Raw genomic sequence first — 16,049 nt, forward strand, 5'->3', positions numbered from 1 at the left:
GGAGACCCACAATTGGCTCAGCGTCATCCAGGTTAGGGGAGGGTTTGGCCGACGGGGATGTTCTTGTCCGATCGCACACTTGCGACTCCTGTGGAGGGCTGGGCGCAATGTACGCTGACACGGTCACCAGGTGTAATTTGTTTCCTCTGACACATTGGTGCAACTGACTTCCGGGTTGAGTGGGCATTGTGTCAAGAAGCAGTGTGGCTTGGTTGGGTTGTGTTTCGGAGGACGTACGGCTCTCGACATTCGCCTCTCCCGAGTCTGTATGAGAGTTGCGGCGATGGGACAAGACTGTAACTACCAATTGGATACCACAAAGTTAGGGAGAAAAGGGGGTATTTAAAAAATAAAAATAAAATAAATAAATAACTAATAACATTGAACATAGAACATTTTTAAATTGCTTATTTATTTTTAGCTGGGGGGTGGGATTAATTTAAGAGGTAGGGTTTAACGTTTTTGGAAGATGGGCAGGGACTCTGCTGTTCCACCATTGTGGTGCCAGGACAAATAAGAGCTTTGACTTGGCTGAGCTTGAGCTGACCTACCTGTAGGAGTGGGATGGCCAAGAGACCAGAGTTCACAGAACAGAGTGTAAGGGGTGGGGTGTAGGTTTTGAGCATGGAAGAAGTTTGGAACCAACAAGACTCATCCTAGAGCTGGCCGCCCGGCCAAACTGAGCAATCGGGGGAGAAGAACCCGAGGTGCCCAAGAACCCGATGGTCACTCTGACAGAGCTCCAGAGTTCCTCTGTGGAGATGGGAGAACCTTCCAGAAGGACAAACATCACTGCAACACCACCAATCAGGCCTTTATGGTAGAGTGGCCAGACGGAAGCCACTCCTCAGTAAAAGTTACATGACAGCTCGCTTGGAGTTTGCCAAAAGGCACCTAAAGGACTCTCAAACCATGAGAAACAAGATTCTCTGGTCTGATGAAACCAAGAATGAACTCTTTGGCCTGAGTCGCATCTGGCGGAAACCTGGCAGCATCCCTACTGTGAAGCATGTTGGTGGCAGCATCATGCTGTGGGGATGTTTTACAGCAGCCGGGACTGGGAGACTATTTAGGATCGAGGCAAAGATGAACTGAGCATAGAGATCCTTGATGAAAACCTGCTCAGAACCTCAGACTGGGGTGATGGTTCACCTTCCAACCAGACAACGACCCTAAGCACACAGCAAAGACAACGCAGGAGTGGTTTCGGGACAAGTCTCTGAATGTCCTTGAGTGGCCCGGCCAGAGCCCAGACTTGAACCCGATCAAACATCTCTGGAGAGACCTGAAAATAACTGTGCAGCGACCTGGTCTGCAGAGAAGAATGGGAGAAACTCCCCAAGTACAGGTGTGCCAAGCTTGAAGCGTCATACCCAAGAAGACGCGAGGCTGTAATTGCTGCCAAAGGTACTTCAGCAAAGTACTGAGTAAAGGGTCTGAAAAGTTATGCAAAACATTTTTTTCAATACATTTGCAAAAATGTCTAAACCTGTTTTTGCTTTGTCATTATGGGATATTGTGTGTAGATTGAGGAAAACAACGATTTATTCCATTTTTTTTTATAAATCTGTAACGGAACAAAATGTGGAAAAAGTCAAGGGGTGTGGATACTTTCCAAATGCACTGTATAGTGTACATACAGTGACAAACACGTCAAATTAGTTTCGTCGGGTTCGTATGAGGTTGACTTGATTTTCTAGCTGACTTCACAGCTGACTCATATTTACCCACAACATCATATTTATGTCCACAATGATGAGTTTAACAATGAAGTCACTAACTACAGTATTGGACTCAAACGTAGTGGGGATGGATAAACACTCCATGTTGAAAGTGTGTTTATTATCTGTGTGTATGTACCTGAGGGAGTGTATGTCTGTAATCTGTATTACCTGTTTCTTCCAGGAGGAGGAGGGTCCAGAGGTGCTGCTGGTGAAGGAGGAGGGGTGTGGGGAGGGTCTGGGGAACACTGAGAGGACCATGATTATGGAGGACAACCAGAGTAGACGTCCTCCTGAACCCACAGAGGAACCAGCTGAACAGCACAGGACCACACACAGTATCACTGAGGTGAGCCCACTGTAAACTACAGTCTGAATGGTATTACGTTGGGCCATATTCCACTAAGCCTCTCAGTTGGAGTGCTGATCTAGGGTCAGTTTAGCCTTTTAGATCATAATGAATGACTATGTAATCAGGTGGAGGACCTGATCCTCGATCAGAACTTCTACTCTGAGACTCTTTGTGTATAAGGGCACAGGTCTTGATATATTGTCAGGTAGTGTGGGACCATGCCTTTAAATGATCAAACCAAAGAAGGTAAAGTAATCAAATCAACTAACACATTTGCATAGGATCAAATCAACTAACATGTTTGCAAAGGACTCATAACAATCCCGCATTGCCGAATCAGATGATGCTCCATAGCAGGGTGCTCATATCAGATTTCTTGATCCAACATCCTCTCACTCTGTATCTCTTACAGTCAGTAGACATGGAGGATGGGAAGCCTGATCTGCTGCTGGTCAAAGAGGAGACAATAGAGGATGAACCAGAGAGCATTGATCTGCTGAGTGGACTAAAGCTGGGGGAGCAAGGTAAGAGATAAATAATATGGTCTACATACAGTAATAGATCTTCAATGGGAATAGTGATGCACCTGGCTATTATGTCTCCTTAATTTTCTTCATTAATAAAATTAAACTTATGTTTACATACAAAAACACACATTATGTATGAAAATTATTAGGTAATTGACAAAAAAACTCCATATGTAGAGTTTTCTCTACATGTTTTTAAAGTATATTTTGTAACCTCTTCCTGCAGGTGGTTGGCTGGATGCTAACAGAGGAGACTGGGCGGCCATCTTGGATTCCCAGAACGGTGCAGCTAAAGGCTTAAGGGACAACATCACTGAGCAGGCCAGGACCAGAGACGATATAATAGAGGTCAGTGGATGGGACAGCGTACTCAACTCCCGGCTGGGGAACACTGTTAACCACAACCAGAAACTGACAGTCGAACACAAAACAACCGAATTTAGTCTCCATGAAAACATACTGGCTGAGACCAGGGCGAGACGTAGATTTGGTCTGCAGGGTCGGGGAGGTGTCCGTATGCGGCTGGAGAGAACAGACACAGACTCCGCTACTGATGCTCCGTCCTGCTCCTATAGTTGTGATTCAGAGAGACTGATGGCACCTCAGGTTAACCCCATAACAGGTGCTGCCTTCAGTCTGCCTTCTATAGGATCTATCAACTGGAACATGGACCATGCGACAACACAGACACTCCCTGGAGCTTGTCCTCCTCACACTCTCCTAATGTTAAACCAGACCTCAGACAATGCCAGTGCCTCAACACTAAATGGCTACACAAGCCCATTGACAAATGACAGTATTGGAGATGGAATCTGTAAAGCTGGCAGCGCTAAAGAGAAGCGCTTCCCATGTTCATTCTGTGGGAAAGCCTTCAGTTTTCCCAAACAGGTGGAGATCCACCAGAGGATGCACACTGGCGAGAAACCATTCAACTGTACCCAGTGTCAAATGCGCTTTGCCCGGGCTGGCCACCTGAAGAGCCATCAGAGAGTCCACACAGGGGAGAAACCCTTCAGCTGCCCCCAGTGTGAGAAGAGGTTCTCCCACCAGCACCAGCTGAAGAGGCACCTGAAGGTCCACACGGGAGAGAGGCCGTTTGCCTGTACGCACTGCGAGAAGAGGTACTCAGAGAGGAGCTACCTCAGGTTACACCTGCAAAAAATGCACACGGCCTGTGTGTAGTTCTATTTGTTTTTTATTTATTTATTATTTACCTTTATTTAACTAGGCAAGTCAGTTAAGAAGAAATTCTTATTTACAATGACAGCTTACTGGGGAACTGCCTTGTTCAGGGGCAGAACGACAGTTTTTTACCTTGTCAGCTCGGGGATTCGATCCTTTCGGTTACTGCCCCAACGCTCTAACCACTAGGCTACCTGCCGCACCAAATTTAGTTTGTTTGTAATTCATTCTGTTGGTTTGGGATGTAGTAGGGAACTGGATGAGGTGAACTAAGGAAAGAATGAGTATGATGAGGCAGAGTAGATGATATGGGGATAGTTGGTGTGATGGTGTCTGTAAAAATGCTTCCCTGATGAAATGACAACCTTGTACTGTTTGATGCTGGTGTTTTATAGTGAGATAATGATAGTGCCTTAATTCATGTTTAAGTTAAGTAGTGAAGCTGTGTGTAATGTAATGTTGAACCTTTTCCAAAGTATTCTAAAATTCATTTTATCAAAGCGATGGTACCAGATTTATAGAAAAGGTCAAGTGTTACCATAGTGAGAAGTTATTCTACTTGTGATTGCTATTTTGTTTAAATGAAATACTAAATTGACTCTGCTGACTGACTTGGCTATTTTGTATCATTTTTTTATAATAAACTCCAATGGCTCCATATTGTAAGGCACTTGAATCAGTGTTAGAGTTGGCTTGACTGTGGTTAACGTTTTATAATATCAATATAATATCAATATAATATGTCATGTTTCTGTGTGTACAGCAAAGTGTCTTATATAAAGCTTTATGCTTTTCCGTGCAATATTTGTTTGCAGTTTGTAGTCAATGAAGACCTGCTGATCTGGTGTTACTGGCGGAAGAGACTGGACCTATGAAGCAACTGGTCAGGACCATGGATCAGAAGATGTCGTTCTTCCTTCCCGAGTCAGAACAACGGTCCCAACCGCAAAGGACAGAGACTCCACCACAACCACTAGATAGAACACAACCAGTGGACAGAACAACCTCACTCCTGGTGGTCATCAGAGAGACTGGGGGGTGTCCAGTCAGGGATCCAGTCTGCAGCCCAGACCCTTCTCTTCACAGTCTCAGTGCAGGGATGGAGCAGGGAATGGTGCTGATAGATATTCCCTCCTGTTCCTATGATACAAACACCACAGTATCCATGATGAGCAGAGCAGATCACCCTGGGATTCAGAGGGAGCACCCCCCATCAACAGGACAGCAGTGGATAAGGTGGAAAGTTCCTCGGCGTACACATCACAGACAAACTGAAATGGTACACCCATACAGACAGCGTGGTGAAGAAGGCGCAATAGCGCCTCTTCAACCTCAGTTTGGCTTGTCACCTAAAACCCTCACAAGCTTTTACAGATGCACAATTGAAAGCATTCTGTCGGGCTGTATCACCACCTGGTACGGCAACCGCACCGCCCACAACCGCAAGGCTCTCCAGAGGATGATGTGGTCTGCACAACGCATCACCGGGGGCAAACTACCTGCCCTCCAGGACACCCACAGCACCCGATGTTGCAGGAAGGCCAAAAAGATGAAGGACAACAACCACCCGAGCCACTGTCTGTTCACCCCGCTACCATCCAGAAGGCGAGGTCAGTACAAGTGCATCAAAGCTGGGACCGAGAGACTGAAAATCTCAAGGCCGTCAGACTGTTAAACAGCCATCACTGACACAGAGAGGGTACTGCCTACATACAGACTAAATCATTGGCCACTTTCATAAATGAATCACTAGACACTTTAATAATGTTTACATATCTTGCATTACTCATCTCATATGTATATACTGTATTTTATACCATCTATTGCATCTTGCCTATGCCGCTTGTGATGGTTAATTTCTATATTATCAAATGAGCAGAGACAAACTTATCACACAAGTCAGAGTTATACTTAAACTGAATCTTTATTAGTGAGAGCTCTGCAACAGCGATGGCTGGTTGACAAACCACCCTCAGATGATTTGTTGAGAGCCACGACACAAAGGCTACTAAATTCTTTTATAGCAAAGATCCACACCCTAGTCGACATGACAATCAACAGATGTGTGGAATGGGTCACACAGTGAGACTTGATAAATGAGAAAGGAGTATCCCGCAGCCAGATAGCATTTGCTATGAAGACTGTTCTTATTGTTCAGTTTGGGCCCCTAAGACGAGGCTCCGATCTCGTTCCTGGTACTTCATAGCACAAAAACACCAACTCATTCTATTGGCATAAATCAATTGTTAACTCCAGATACTCCTATCTCAAGTAAAACCCCTTCTTGACCACACTCCTGGACAAGCTCACTGAGGGGAGTGAGCCTCTAGGTCATACCCCTCATTAATTAATACTTTGTTAACTTGTCATTTGAAACAGGCTTGTGTAAAATACCTGTTTTAACAGCGACCGTAAGCCTAGGCTAGAACAAGGACTTGAATATTTACCTTACTGAGTAGATGGAATAAAGTAATTATTATTTTATATTCTTGCTAACACACTGTTCGTTCTAAACAAGTAAGAAAGATAGTGATCACGAACAGGAGATTTGATATGTAACGTAATAATCAGTACCGTATTTCAAAGAACAAGGCGCATACCTTTTTCAGTTAACCACAGCCTTTGAGCTATGATGCCAACCAATAAGATTCTTTCTCTTCAGTGTAGGCGGAAGTGAACAGTTACCCAAAACAATTATCACGATAGCGTTTTTAGTATTGTTATTTAGACGTTTATTAACACCTTGGAATTCAAAATATGCCTAACTGCACAGAATTACATACTTACCTCAGGTAGTGTTTATTTCGCGTTGGAGACAGGACTCGGTTGCTAGATGTTCTAGGCAAGGCTAGCTAGCTGCTAACAATGGCTAACTGTATGGTTTTTCACACTCAAATAGCCTCCGTCATGGAGGTGCTAGCGAATGCCGCTGTGGCAGAGATCTGTAAACTCGTAGATGACGACTATGCAGTATTTCGTTTGGAAATTACTCAAAGCCAGAAAGAAAACAGGGCATTGCGGAGGAAACTACAGCTGCTGGAACTGAAGGTGTCACGGGAGCGCGCAGAGAGGACCATTCGTCCTAGAAGTGTCAAGATCCTCGACCGATACAGAGGAATGGCAAGAGGTACATTTTGCAGAAGGCCAAAGTTGCGCTGCACGTCGCCCCAATCCCCTCTGCGCATGTGTGACCTTAGATGTGTACACGTACTGTAGTGTAGATGGTTAACCAGAATTGGATCTTGGTAATTTTTTTGACAGTATGCAATAACTTGGCTGTCTTGCGCAAAGACACTATCATATTATAACCAGATTTTTGTTTACTACACTAATATTTACCCAATGAAAACAATGTAATGCATGGAACATATTACATCAATCAATAAATAGTATATCAAGGAGTTAGAAGTGTTACCTTACATCCTTGCCAATTCTAGACATTATCAATGGTGTACAATATACCGTTGAGCATTGACAATACCCAACCTAACCACGTCTTTCCCCCAATCACTCTCTTAGGTGAAGGACATCTCACTGTAGGCCACAGGAGCGTTGTGAAGCCAGCCGGACACAATACATGGCGAGATGACCAACCAATCACTGTTGATGAGGGGAGTGGAACCTCAACCCAGCACGTTATCATGATTGAGGTTAGTGTAATAGTGTAAAAAAAAAAAATTTACTTTGTTAATCAAATGTGGCCCATTTATTTCAGGAAGACTCATCTCAGCTATTCACTTGATTACATGTATCTGCCATAGGGGAGCTTGTGAGACTTCTCTGACACAGTGTTTTTGCTGCAGTCATTTATCTGTGGCACTGCGCAACAGCAAAGAAATATGGAACATGAAAAGAATATGTCTGCCTAGGCGCACTTTAAAGATTCTAGAACAGTACACATTTACTTTGCCTCTGCAAACAAAACGAGCAATGCATGACAACCCCATAGTAGAATAGTTTCTCTTTACCTAGTCGGCTTGTTGTTGTGTGTTCTATGCGAGAGAGATATTCCTCTCGAGGCGCATTCAAGTTATGAGTGCCATAGGGCGAAAAACATGAATTCTGATAACAATTCTTGCAATTACTGGGAAAACAGCAGTTGTAATGGACTTTGTTAAAAACAGAGAGATCCCAATTTTCCATTCCAACTTTATTTATTTCTCAACTCCTTAGCGAACTGCACAATTTTAAACCCATAGTTTTTAGCAGTGGCATGGTTAAGCACATTCCTGCTCCAATTCCCTGTGAGTGTATAGGGGAGAGTGGGGCTAAATGTAACACGGGTCAATTGTAGGGTAACTTGGGGTAAAACACAACCCTTCCTCAAAATATTTTTGGGGAATTACTTACATATTTTTTTGATGAGACAGACAACATTTTTAGTTGAGCAAGAGTAGTGGCAACCAGGGAAAGTGTTGGGGTGGATAGTGACATGAAATGGTTTCTGGGGGGGGGGGGGGTTACTCCAAGTTATCATAAGAGGTAGGCCTATATTATATTTGCTGTGTAATTCATGTTTTATGGGACATAACATTCAGCAATAGGATGCTAACTAGCTAAAAGATTCCATATTTGGAAAATCTAGCTAATGATTAGCCCAATAGGGTAAATGCAGATGGCAACCCCATGCTTCAGCCTATTTATTTATAGCCACTATGCTGCATCAGTTGGGCTACAGGTGTTAATGCTTATTGCTAAAAGCACATTTGATAATATGGACCATGCATAGGTTATATTTATGGTCCAATATGTTAAAATAAAATCTTGGTCAACCGAGAGTCATCCTGTTATTTCAACCAATCGATTGGTTGAAATGTTTAAACTCATTTTTCCATATATTTTTGAATAAAGCTTATCTAATGCTTTAAGCACATTGTTTGATTCAATAATTAAGACACACAAATTACTCAAGATCCTGATGATCACACTGTGCAACAACAAAAAAGAAGACATGGAGTGGCTCTCTACTGCAGTGAAAAGGCACCAGAGGCACAGCATGTGTTTATTGCGCTGTCGGTGCTGATGCTGCAACCTCATTTCAGCCATTTAGTTTCTTACTTGTTTCTGACTGAAAAGTTATTTTAATGAAATCCCTAATTTGTTTAAGAAAAACATTCCCTATTCCCTCAACCCTTGCTCTCTTTACGTGAAACATGTAAGCATCACATGCAACCAATAGGGCCTGACCTATAGCCTATCATAATGATGTCAATAAATTGGTTATAACAAACTACGAAAACAGTAACAAGTGACAGCAAAATGGATGCGGAGGATGTGAAAAATATGGGTGAATGTTTACTGGTTGCTCAGGAGGTAAAGGGGAAGTCAGATCTGTGGAAGACATTTGACTTAGTTGTGGAAGCTACTGGAGATCAATAAAAATTAGGGTCTAGGAGCAAGCGCTGCATGAGTTATGTGTGCCAAACAGTTGCTGTTAGATTACAATATTATTATTTTTTCTGACCATTTGAACAGTGTAAACAACACTAAATAACAACACTAATGATTTATAAATCCTTTATTACAGCAGACTAAAAACAGTTGCATGCATTTGTGAATTGCAGTTTATTTCTTGTTTAGGCTAATTATTCAAAGCTGCCTTTGTTATTTAATTTAAAACTAAAATGCTTGATTGCATTCCAAAGCATGAATGTCTCGTATGCTGTGTGATGGCATGAACAAGGGACTCATTGATTGATTATATGGTAGCCTATATATTGAAATATAGGGCTAAGTAAGTTACGTATTAAGACTAAACAGGATGTGCTCTTAGGTCTGTAGCTGGTGGTTATACAAGGCTACTATACAAAGACGACTAATGATAATGACATTACGTATTATAATGATGATCATAATAATAATTGTAATAATAACAATTAAAAAATTCAAGAAAGTGTAGGGTATAGGAGCGAGAGCTGCTTGCATATTATGTGTGACAAACAGGTGTTGTTAGATTACAATATTCTTTTTCTGGCTGTTTGGAACAGTGTAAACAACACTAAATAAATAAGAAATGCCAGTCTGTTGTAAAGCCTTTATTAAAGCATAGCAAAGATTAAAATCAGCCAAATCTGTGAAATTGCTTTATCCAACATGTTGGGGTTTCCTCTCTCTTCAACTTTCTTAGACAATTAGGCTAAGGCAAGGGCTGTTTCCTCATCTCTGCTGCTGCTGCCTCCGCCGCATGGGTTCTCAATCCCAATATGCTGGTCAACTTTGCTATTATGCACATAACAACATAGGGAAAGGCAGCCAATGGGGAAAGGCGCTAATTCTACGGCGCACTGAAGATTATGTGGACAGCGACCGTATCCAACACGGGAAAAAGTGCATTTGTTGTCAAATATTATTTGATTTATTAGTGTTAAACCATTTAATTTGTACATAATATAGCCACATACAACTTCAATATCACATGTCTTAGAGTGATGGACTGTGCTATCCCCGTGGCCTCTGCAATGGATGAAACAGGCGCGAATCAGACGGGTGTCTTGTGCACCATGAAAAAAACGAAACATTTAGACTGCTCGACTAAAGAAATCTCGGTCGACCGACAGCCTATAGACCAGACAATTGATCAGTCGACTAAATGGGGTCAGCCCTAAAATAATTTAAACAAATAATTGTACAAATATGTTATTGGGGCCCATTTATGAAGGTATACATTATATTTTAGATGGTGTCAGCATCATTTTATTTTCATTCATTTTGGATTATAATTCAACCTTTCCCCCCACTGCTACTAATTTTGCCAGAGGAAACACTGCTACGACATTGTTATCCAATTCTACTCATGTACCTGTAATAACCTCCTCTCTTCTTGTCAGTCTGCAGATGCAGAGGCTGCAGGTCCTGGAGGATTGTCTCTGGTCAAGCAGGAGAAGACTGAAGGAGACGACCCACAACACAGCAGAGACATCCAGACTGGAGCAGCGGCTGGAGTGGTGCACCCTGTAGTCACTGAGGACCTATCCACCGCCGCCACGCCCCAGCCCAGGACCGGACGCAGCATCGCGGAGGTCAGTGGAAAGCCGAACGGCGTCCTCAAGACAGAGACGGACACAGGGACTTTAACTGTCACAAAAAGGCTCTTACACACAGGATCTGACCACAGATCAGACACAGAGAGACTGGGGCTGGGGAGACTGGGCTGTCCTCCTGCTCCCGCCTCAGAGTATTTACTTTACGGTGACTTGAGGACAGTTCATTCCCATCTGGACTCAGGTGACGCGTTAGAAGCTGGCAATGATCCGTCTTGTTCTTACACTACAGAGATGGAACCTGTCAACATGGCCTTGGGTTTAGAGACACAGACTGATCAGTCTAGAGAGGACTGGAACCGGTACAGTAGTAGTATATACTCTGAAGGGTGCCTAGATAAGAAAGGGGAGGTTATAGTGGTAGATGAGGTGACTGTGAAAGTAGAGGGTAATACTCCTCCCACATGGAATGCAGATAGTCACCTAGGAGATGGATACTCACAGGGCAGAGATTTCTTAGATTATAGGGAAAGTTTAGAGACAAATCCAAATGTCGCGACCCACTCCCCTTTACACACGCTCAGGGATCGCGACCCAGTGTTCACATCAATGGGGCCTTCCGATTCACATAGCCGCGTCCTTTTCGATCAGGTATTGAACTCAAACGAAAGGGCTAGAGCCCAGGTTCAGGAAAGGGGAGCAACATCAGGCAGTAGTAAAAAGAAACAGTTCCTCTGCATGTTCTGTAACAAAGGCTTCAGCTGCCCCCAGAAGGTGGAGATCCACCAGAGGGTCCACACAGGGGTGAAACCCTTCAGCTGTGCCCAGTGTCACATGCGCTTCGCAGAGGCTGGCACACTGAAGAGGCACCAGAGGGTCCACACAGGGGAGAAACCCTTCGTCTGCCACGTGTGCCGGGCCAGTTTCTCACACTCATTCAACCTGAAGAGACACCAGAGGGTCCACACAGGGGAGAATCATACAGCTGCCCCCAGTGTGAGAAGTTCTCCCACCAGCACCAGCTGAAGATGCACCTATAGGTCCACATGGGAGAGAGGCCGTTTGCCTATACGCACTGCGGGAAGAGGTTCTCAGAGAGGAGCGACCTCAGAATACAACAGCAGAAAAAACATTCCACTCTATAACATAGAAAGTCACCATTCGACTTCATTGCTTCTGACGTTTAGATCAAACCCTGCATTAAAGACAAAGATTAATTTTCATTGTTGTCAGCAGAAAAGATCCACAGATGCATTTGGATTAACGACAGTAACAGGTTTCAGTGTTGAATATATCTGAGTAGAATATTTCATCCAGACATTGTGTGATATATATATATATATATATATATATATATATATATATAAGCCTAAAGAGTCTGTTACATATTGTGTTTGTACTGTGTAGACTATACGATGTTCAGAAATGCCTATTTCATTACTTCCATTTAACTACTTAATTTTTTTCCCCCCAAGACACTTTTAATGAGTATATTAATGCAGTTTATCAAATTCATGCAGATTTTTAGTTGAGACATGACATGTACAGTTGAAGTCGAAGTTTACATACACCTTACACATTAAACTCAGTTGTCCACAGTTCCGGACATTTAAACCTACTAAAAATTCCCTGTCTTAGGTCAGTTAGGATCATCACTGAGTTATAAGAATGTAAAATGTCAGAATTAGAGGTCAACCGATTAATCGGAATGGTCGATTAATTAGGGACGATTTCAAGTTTTCATAACAATCAGAAATCGGAATTTTTGGACACCGATTTTGCCATTTTTTTAAAAAAAAATACAAAAAAACATTTTTACACCTTTATTTAACTAGGCAAGTCAGTTAAGAACACATTCTTATTTTCAATGATGGCCTAGGAACTGTGGGTTAACTGCCTTGATCAGGGGCAGAACGACAGATTTTTACCTTGTCAGCTCGGAGATACAATCTTGCAACCTTACAATTAACTAGTCCAACGCTCTAACCACTTGCCTCTCATTGCACTCCACGAGGAGCCTGCCTGTTACGCGAATGAAGTAAGAAGCCAAGGTAAGTTGCTAACTAGCGTTAAACTTATCTTATAAAAAACAATCAATCAATCAATCATAATCACTAGTTAACTACACATGGTTGATGATATTACTAGTTTATCTAGCGTGTCCTGCGTTGCATATAATCGATGCGGTGCGCATTCGCGAAAAAGTACTGTCATTGCTGACCATTTCTTCCTAACAAAGACAGCCAACTTCGCCAAATGGGGGATGATTTAACAAAAGCGCATTTTTGAAAAAAGCACAATCGTTGCACGACTGTACCTAACCATAAACATCAATGCCTTTCTTAAAATCAATACACAGAAGTATATATTTTTAAACCTGCATATTTAGCTAAAAGAAATCCAGGTTAGCAGGCAATTTTAACCAGGTGAAATTGTGTCACTTCTCTTGCGTTCATTGCACGCAGAGTCAGTGTATATGCAACAATTTGGGCCGCCTGGCTCGTTGCGAACTAATTTGCCAGAATTGTACGTTATTATGACATAACATTGAAGGTTGTACAATGTAACAGCAATATTTAGACTTGGAGATGCCATCCGTTAGATAAAATACGTAACGGTTCAGTATTTCGCTGAAATAATAAATGTTTTGTTTTCGAAATTATAGTTTCGGGATTCGACCATATTAATGACAAAAGGCTCGTATTTCTGTGTGTCATGTTATAATTAAGTCTATGATTTGATATTTGATAGAGCAGTCTGACTGAGCGATGATAGGCAGCAGCAGGCTCGTAAGCAATTCATTCAAACAGCACTTTTGTGCGTTTTGCCAGCACAAAAAAGAAAAACATATCTGGCTTTAGTGTGTAAGCCTAAGCTTTAATTGTATGTACACCAAACAACCTATACACCAAGGGGCAGAAAAGGTTAAACCTGCAATGCGACCCAACCAAATTCACATAGAAATGTGTGTTATCGATCTGTCATTCTCATTTAAAGCAAGTTTAAGAAGCGGTATGTTCTATTTGTGCTATTTCTATACTTCCCGATTTTAAGTTTCATTTTTGCGTCTTTAACTTTCATTTTTTTACACCAGCTTCAAAAAGCTGGAAATACAACATTTTTGGTTATGGAAAATGTATTTCTCAGCGGTTTAGATGGTGCAATGATTCTCTACACTACACTTGCTTGTTTTGTCACATAAACTGAAATTAGGCAAACTATTACAATTTTAGCAACCAGGAAATGGCGGAGCGATTTATGCGTAGTTCATCTTTTAGGCTAAAAGCTGCGAAATGGATTGTTGAAAATTAAGAGGAGGGAGAGCTTGAAAAGTAATGTTTGGGAAAGATTTGGTTTAGCGGTAAAAGAGGATGATAGCGGATGTTATGTTATTCGTGATGATTGTGGGACTTCAAATAGGCCTATGGCAGGTCAAGGGAACTATAGCTTACTGTTCAGATGGGTTCAATGGAAACTGAAATCTGGACACTGACTGTAAACTCTCACATAGCCTTAATATTAACTCCTGCAGAATTACAGTGACTTCGGGAAGTATTCAGACCCCTTGACTTTTTCCACGTTTTGGTACATTACAGCCTTATTCTAAAATTGATTACATCGTTTTTCCCCTCAATCTACACACAATACCCCATAATGACAAAAGAAAACAGGTTTTTAGAATGTTTGCAAATTATTACAAATAAAAAACATATCACATTTACATAAGTATTCCGACTCTTTACTCAGTACTTTGTAGCTTTGGCAGCGATTACAGCATTGAGTCAACGCTTCAAGTTTGGCACACCTGTATTTGGGGAGTTTCTCCCATTCTTTTCTGCAGATCCTCTCGCTCTGTCAGGTTGGATGGGGAGCATCGCTGCACAGCTATCTTCAGGTCTCTCCAGAGATATTCGATCAGGTTCAAGTCAGGGCTCTGGCTGGGTCACTCAGAGACTTGTCCCGAAGCCACTCCTGCGTTGTCTTGGCTGTGTCCTTAGGGTCATTGTCCTGTTGGAAGGTGAACTTTCGCCCCAGTCTGAGATCCTGAGTGCTCTGGAGCAGGTTTTCATCAAAGATCTCTCTGTACTTTGCGCCGTTCATCTTTGTTTCAATACTGACTAGTCTCCCAGTCCCTGCCGCTGAAAAACATCCCCACCGCATGATGCTGCCACCACCATGCTTAACCGTAGGGATGGTGCCAGGTTTCCTCCAGACTTGGCAATCAGGCCAAAGAGTTCAATCTTGGTTTCATCAGACCAGAGAATCTTGTTTCTCATGGTCAGAGTCCTTTAGGTGCCTTTTGGCAAACTCCATGCGAGCTGTCGGGCCTTTTACTGAGGAGTGGCTTCCGTCTGACCACTCTACCATAAAGGCCTGATTGGTGGAGTGCTGCAGAGATGGTTGTCCTTCTGGAAGTTTCTACCATCGGCCATTTGGAAAAGGAAAATGCAATAAATATTTACTCTGAGCTGCTCTTTGATCGGTTGGTCGTAGATGGGAGGCCGGATTGTCCAGCATGGATCTCTGGTCCTCTGAAGACTGTCTAGTGGCGAACTGGGGCGTGGTAGAATGGATACATCATCCGTCCTTTCCTAGCCCACGTTTACAGCGATTGCTGCTAACTCAATGGATAGGGGGTATCACTTCTGGAGTGAATAAGAGTTCAAAGTTCATACCAAGTTGCCATACTTTAAGATCATGCTATATTCTGGCTGGTATAGTCGAAATTCATCCTTTCGGCGTGTTGACCGTCATCTTCACGTTGAAATTCAATGCTGATTTTGTTAGGTTATCAGAGCCCTTTTAACGTAGGACCGTCGCCCTAACGTCCTCTGAACAGGAAGTTACATTTTCGTCAAGGGGCTTATATAGGATTGGGAAAGAGGGCTGTGTTTCATATTTTTCAACCCATGTATGTTCACTTGGGCGGGGCCTCTGAGTGAGCAGAGTGGTGTTCTTCTGACAAACCGTTCTCTCATTAATTAAGAAGCTAAAAATTACATTTAATCTTTTCACAAATAGTTTCATATTTAAACATTTAAATTGCACAACAATTCTATGTGAATCTAATAACTAGAAGGTGTAGATGTTCCAAGATACAGTTTGTCATCCTATCATCAGTAATCATGTCTCAGACGCCAACTGAACTGACATCATATTCATGAAGTCCCAATGCATATTTTCAACTGGTTGGATTACCGAAATATGGTTCCGTTTCCCATCTTTTGATGTCACCAGAATCTCTTTGTTAACAAAGGGAATTTCAATAGTCACATCGGTAGAGTAG

General features: G+C 42.4%; 1 protein-coding gene across 1 annotated transcript in view; it reads left to right on the plus strand.

The window, feature by feature from the left end:
- LOC139419312 (zinc finger protein 236-like) overlaps positions 1–16,049 on the plus strand; it is a 43,712-nt gene that overhangs the window by 9,934 nt on the left and 17,729 nt on the right. The window contains exons 2-8 of the mRNA XM_071169257.1: positions 1,722–2,070; positions 2,486–2,597; positions 2,827–3,745; positions 4,031–4,046; positions 6,639–6,909; positions 7,302–7,432; positions 10,610–11,777. Coding sequence (XP_071025358.1) covers positions 1,722–2,070; positions 2,486–2,597; positions 2,827–3,745; positions 4,031–4,046; positions 6,639–6,909; positions 7,302–7,432; positions 10,610–11,777 — 2,966 coding nt within the window. The remainder of the gene's footprint in view (positions 1–1,721; positions 2,071–2,485; positions 2,598–2,826; positions 3,746–4,030; positions 4,047–6,638; positions 6,910–7,301; positions 7,433–10,609; positions 11,778–16,049) is intronic.

The sequence above is a fragment of the Oncorhynchus clarkii genome, chromosome 10, assembly GCF_045791955.1.
Source record: "Oncorhynchus clarkii lewisi isolate Uvic-CL-2024 chromosome 10, UVic_Ocla_1.0, whole genome shotgun sequence".
Lineage (NCBI taxonomy): Eukaryota > Metazoa > Chordata > Actinopteri > Salmoniformes > Salmonidae > Oncorhynchus > Oncorhynchus clarkii.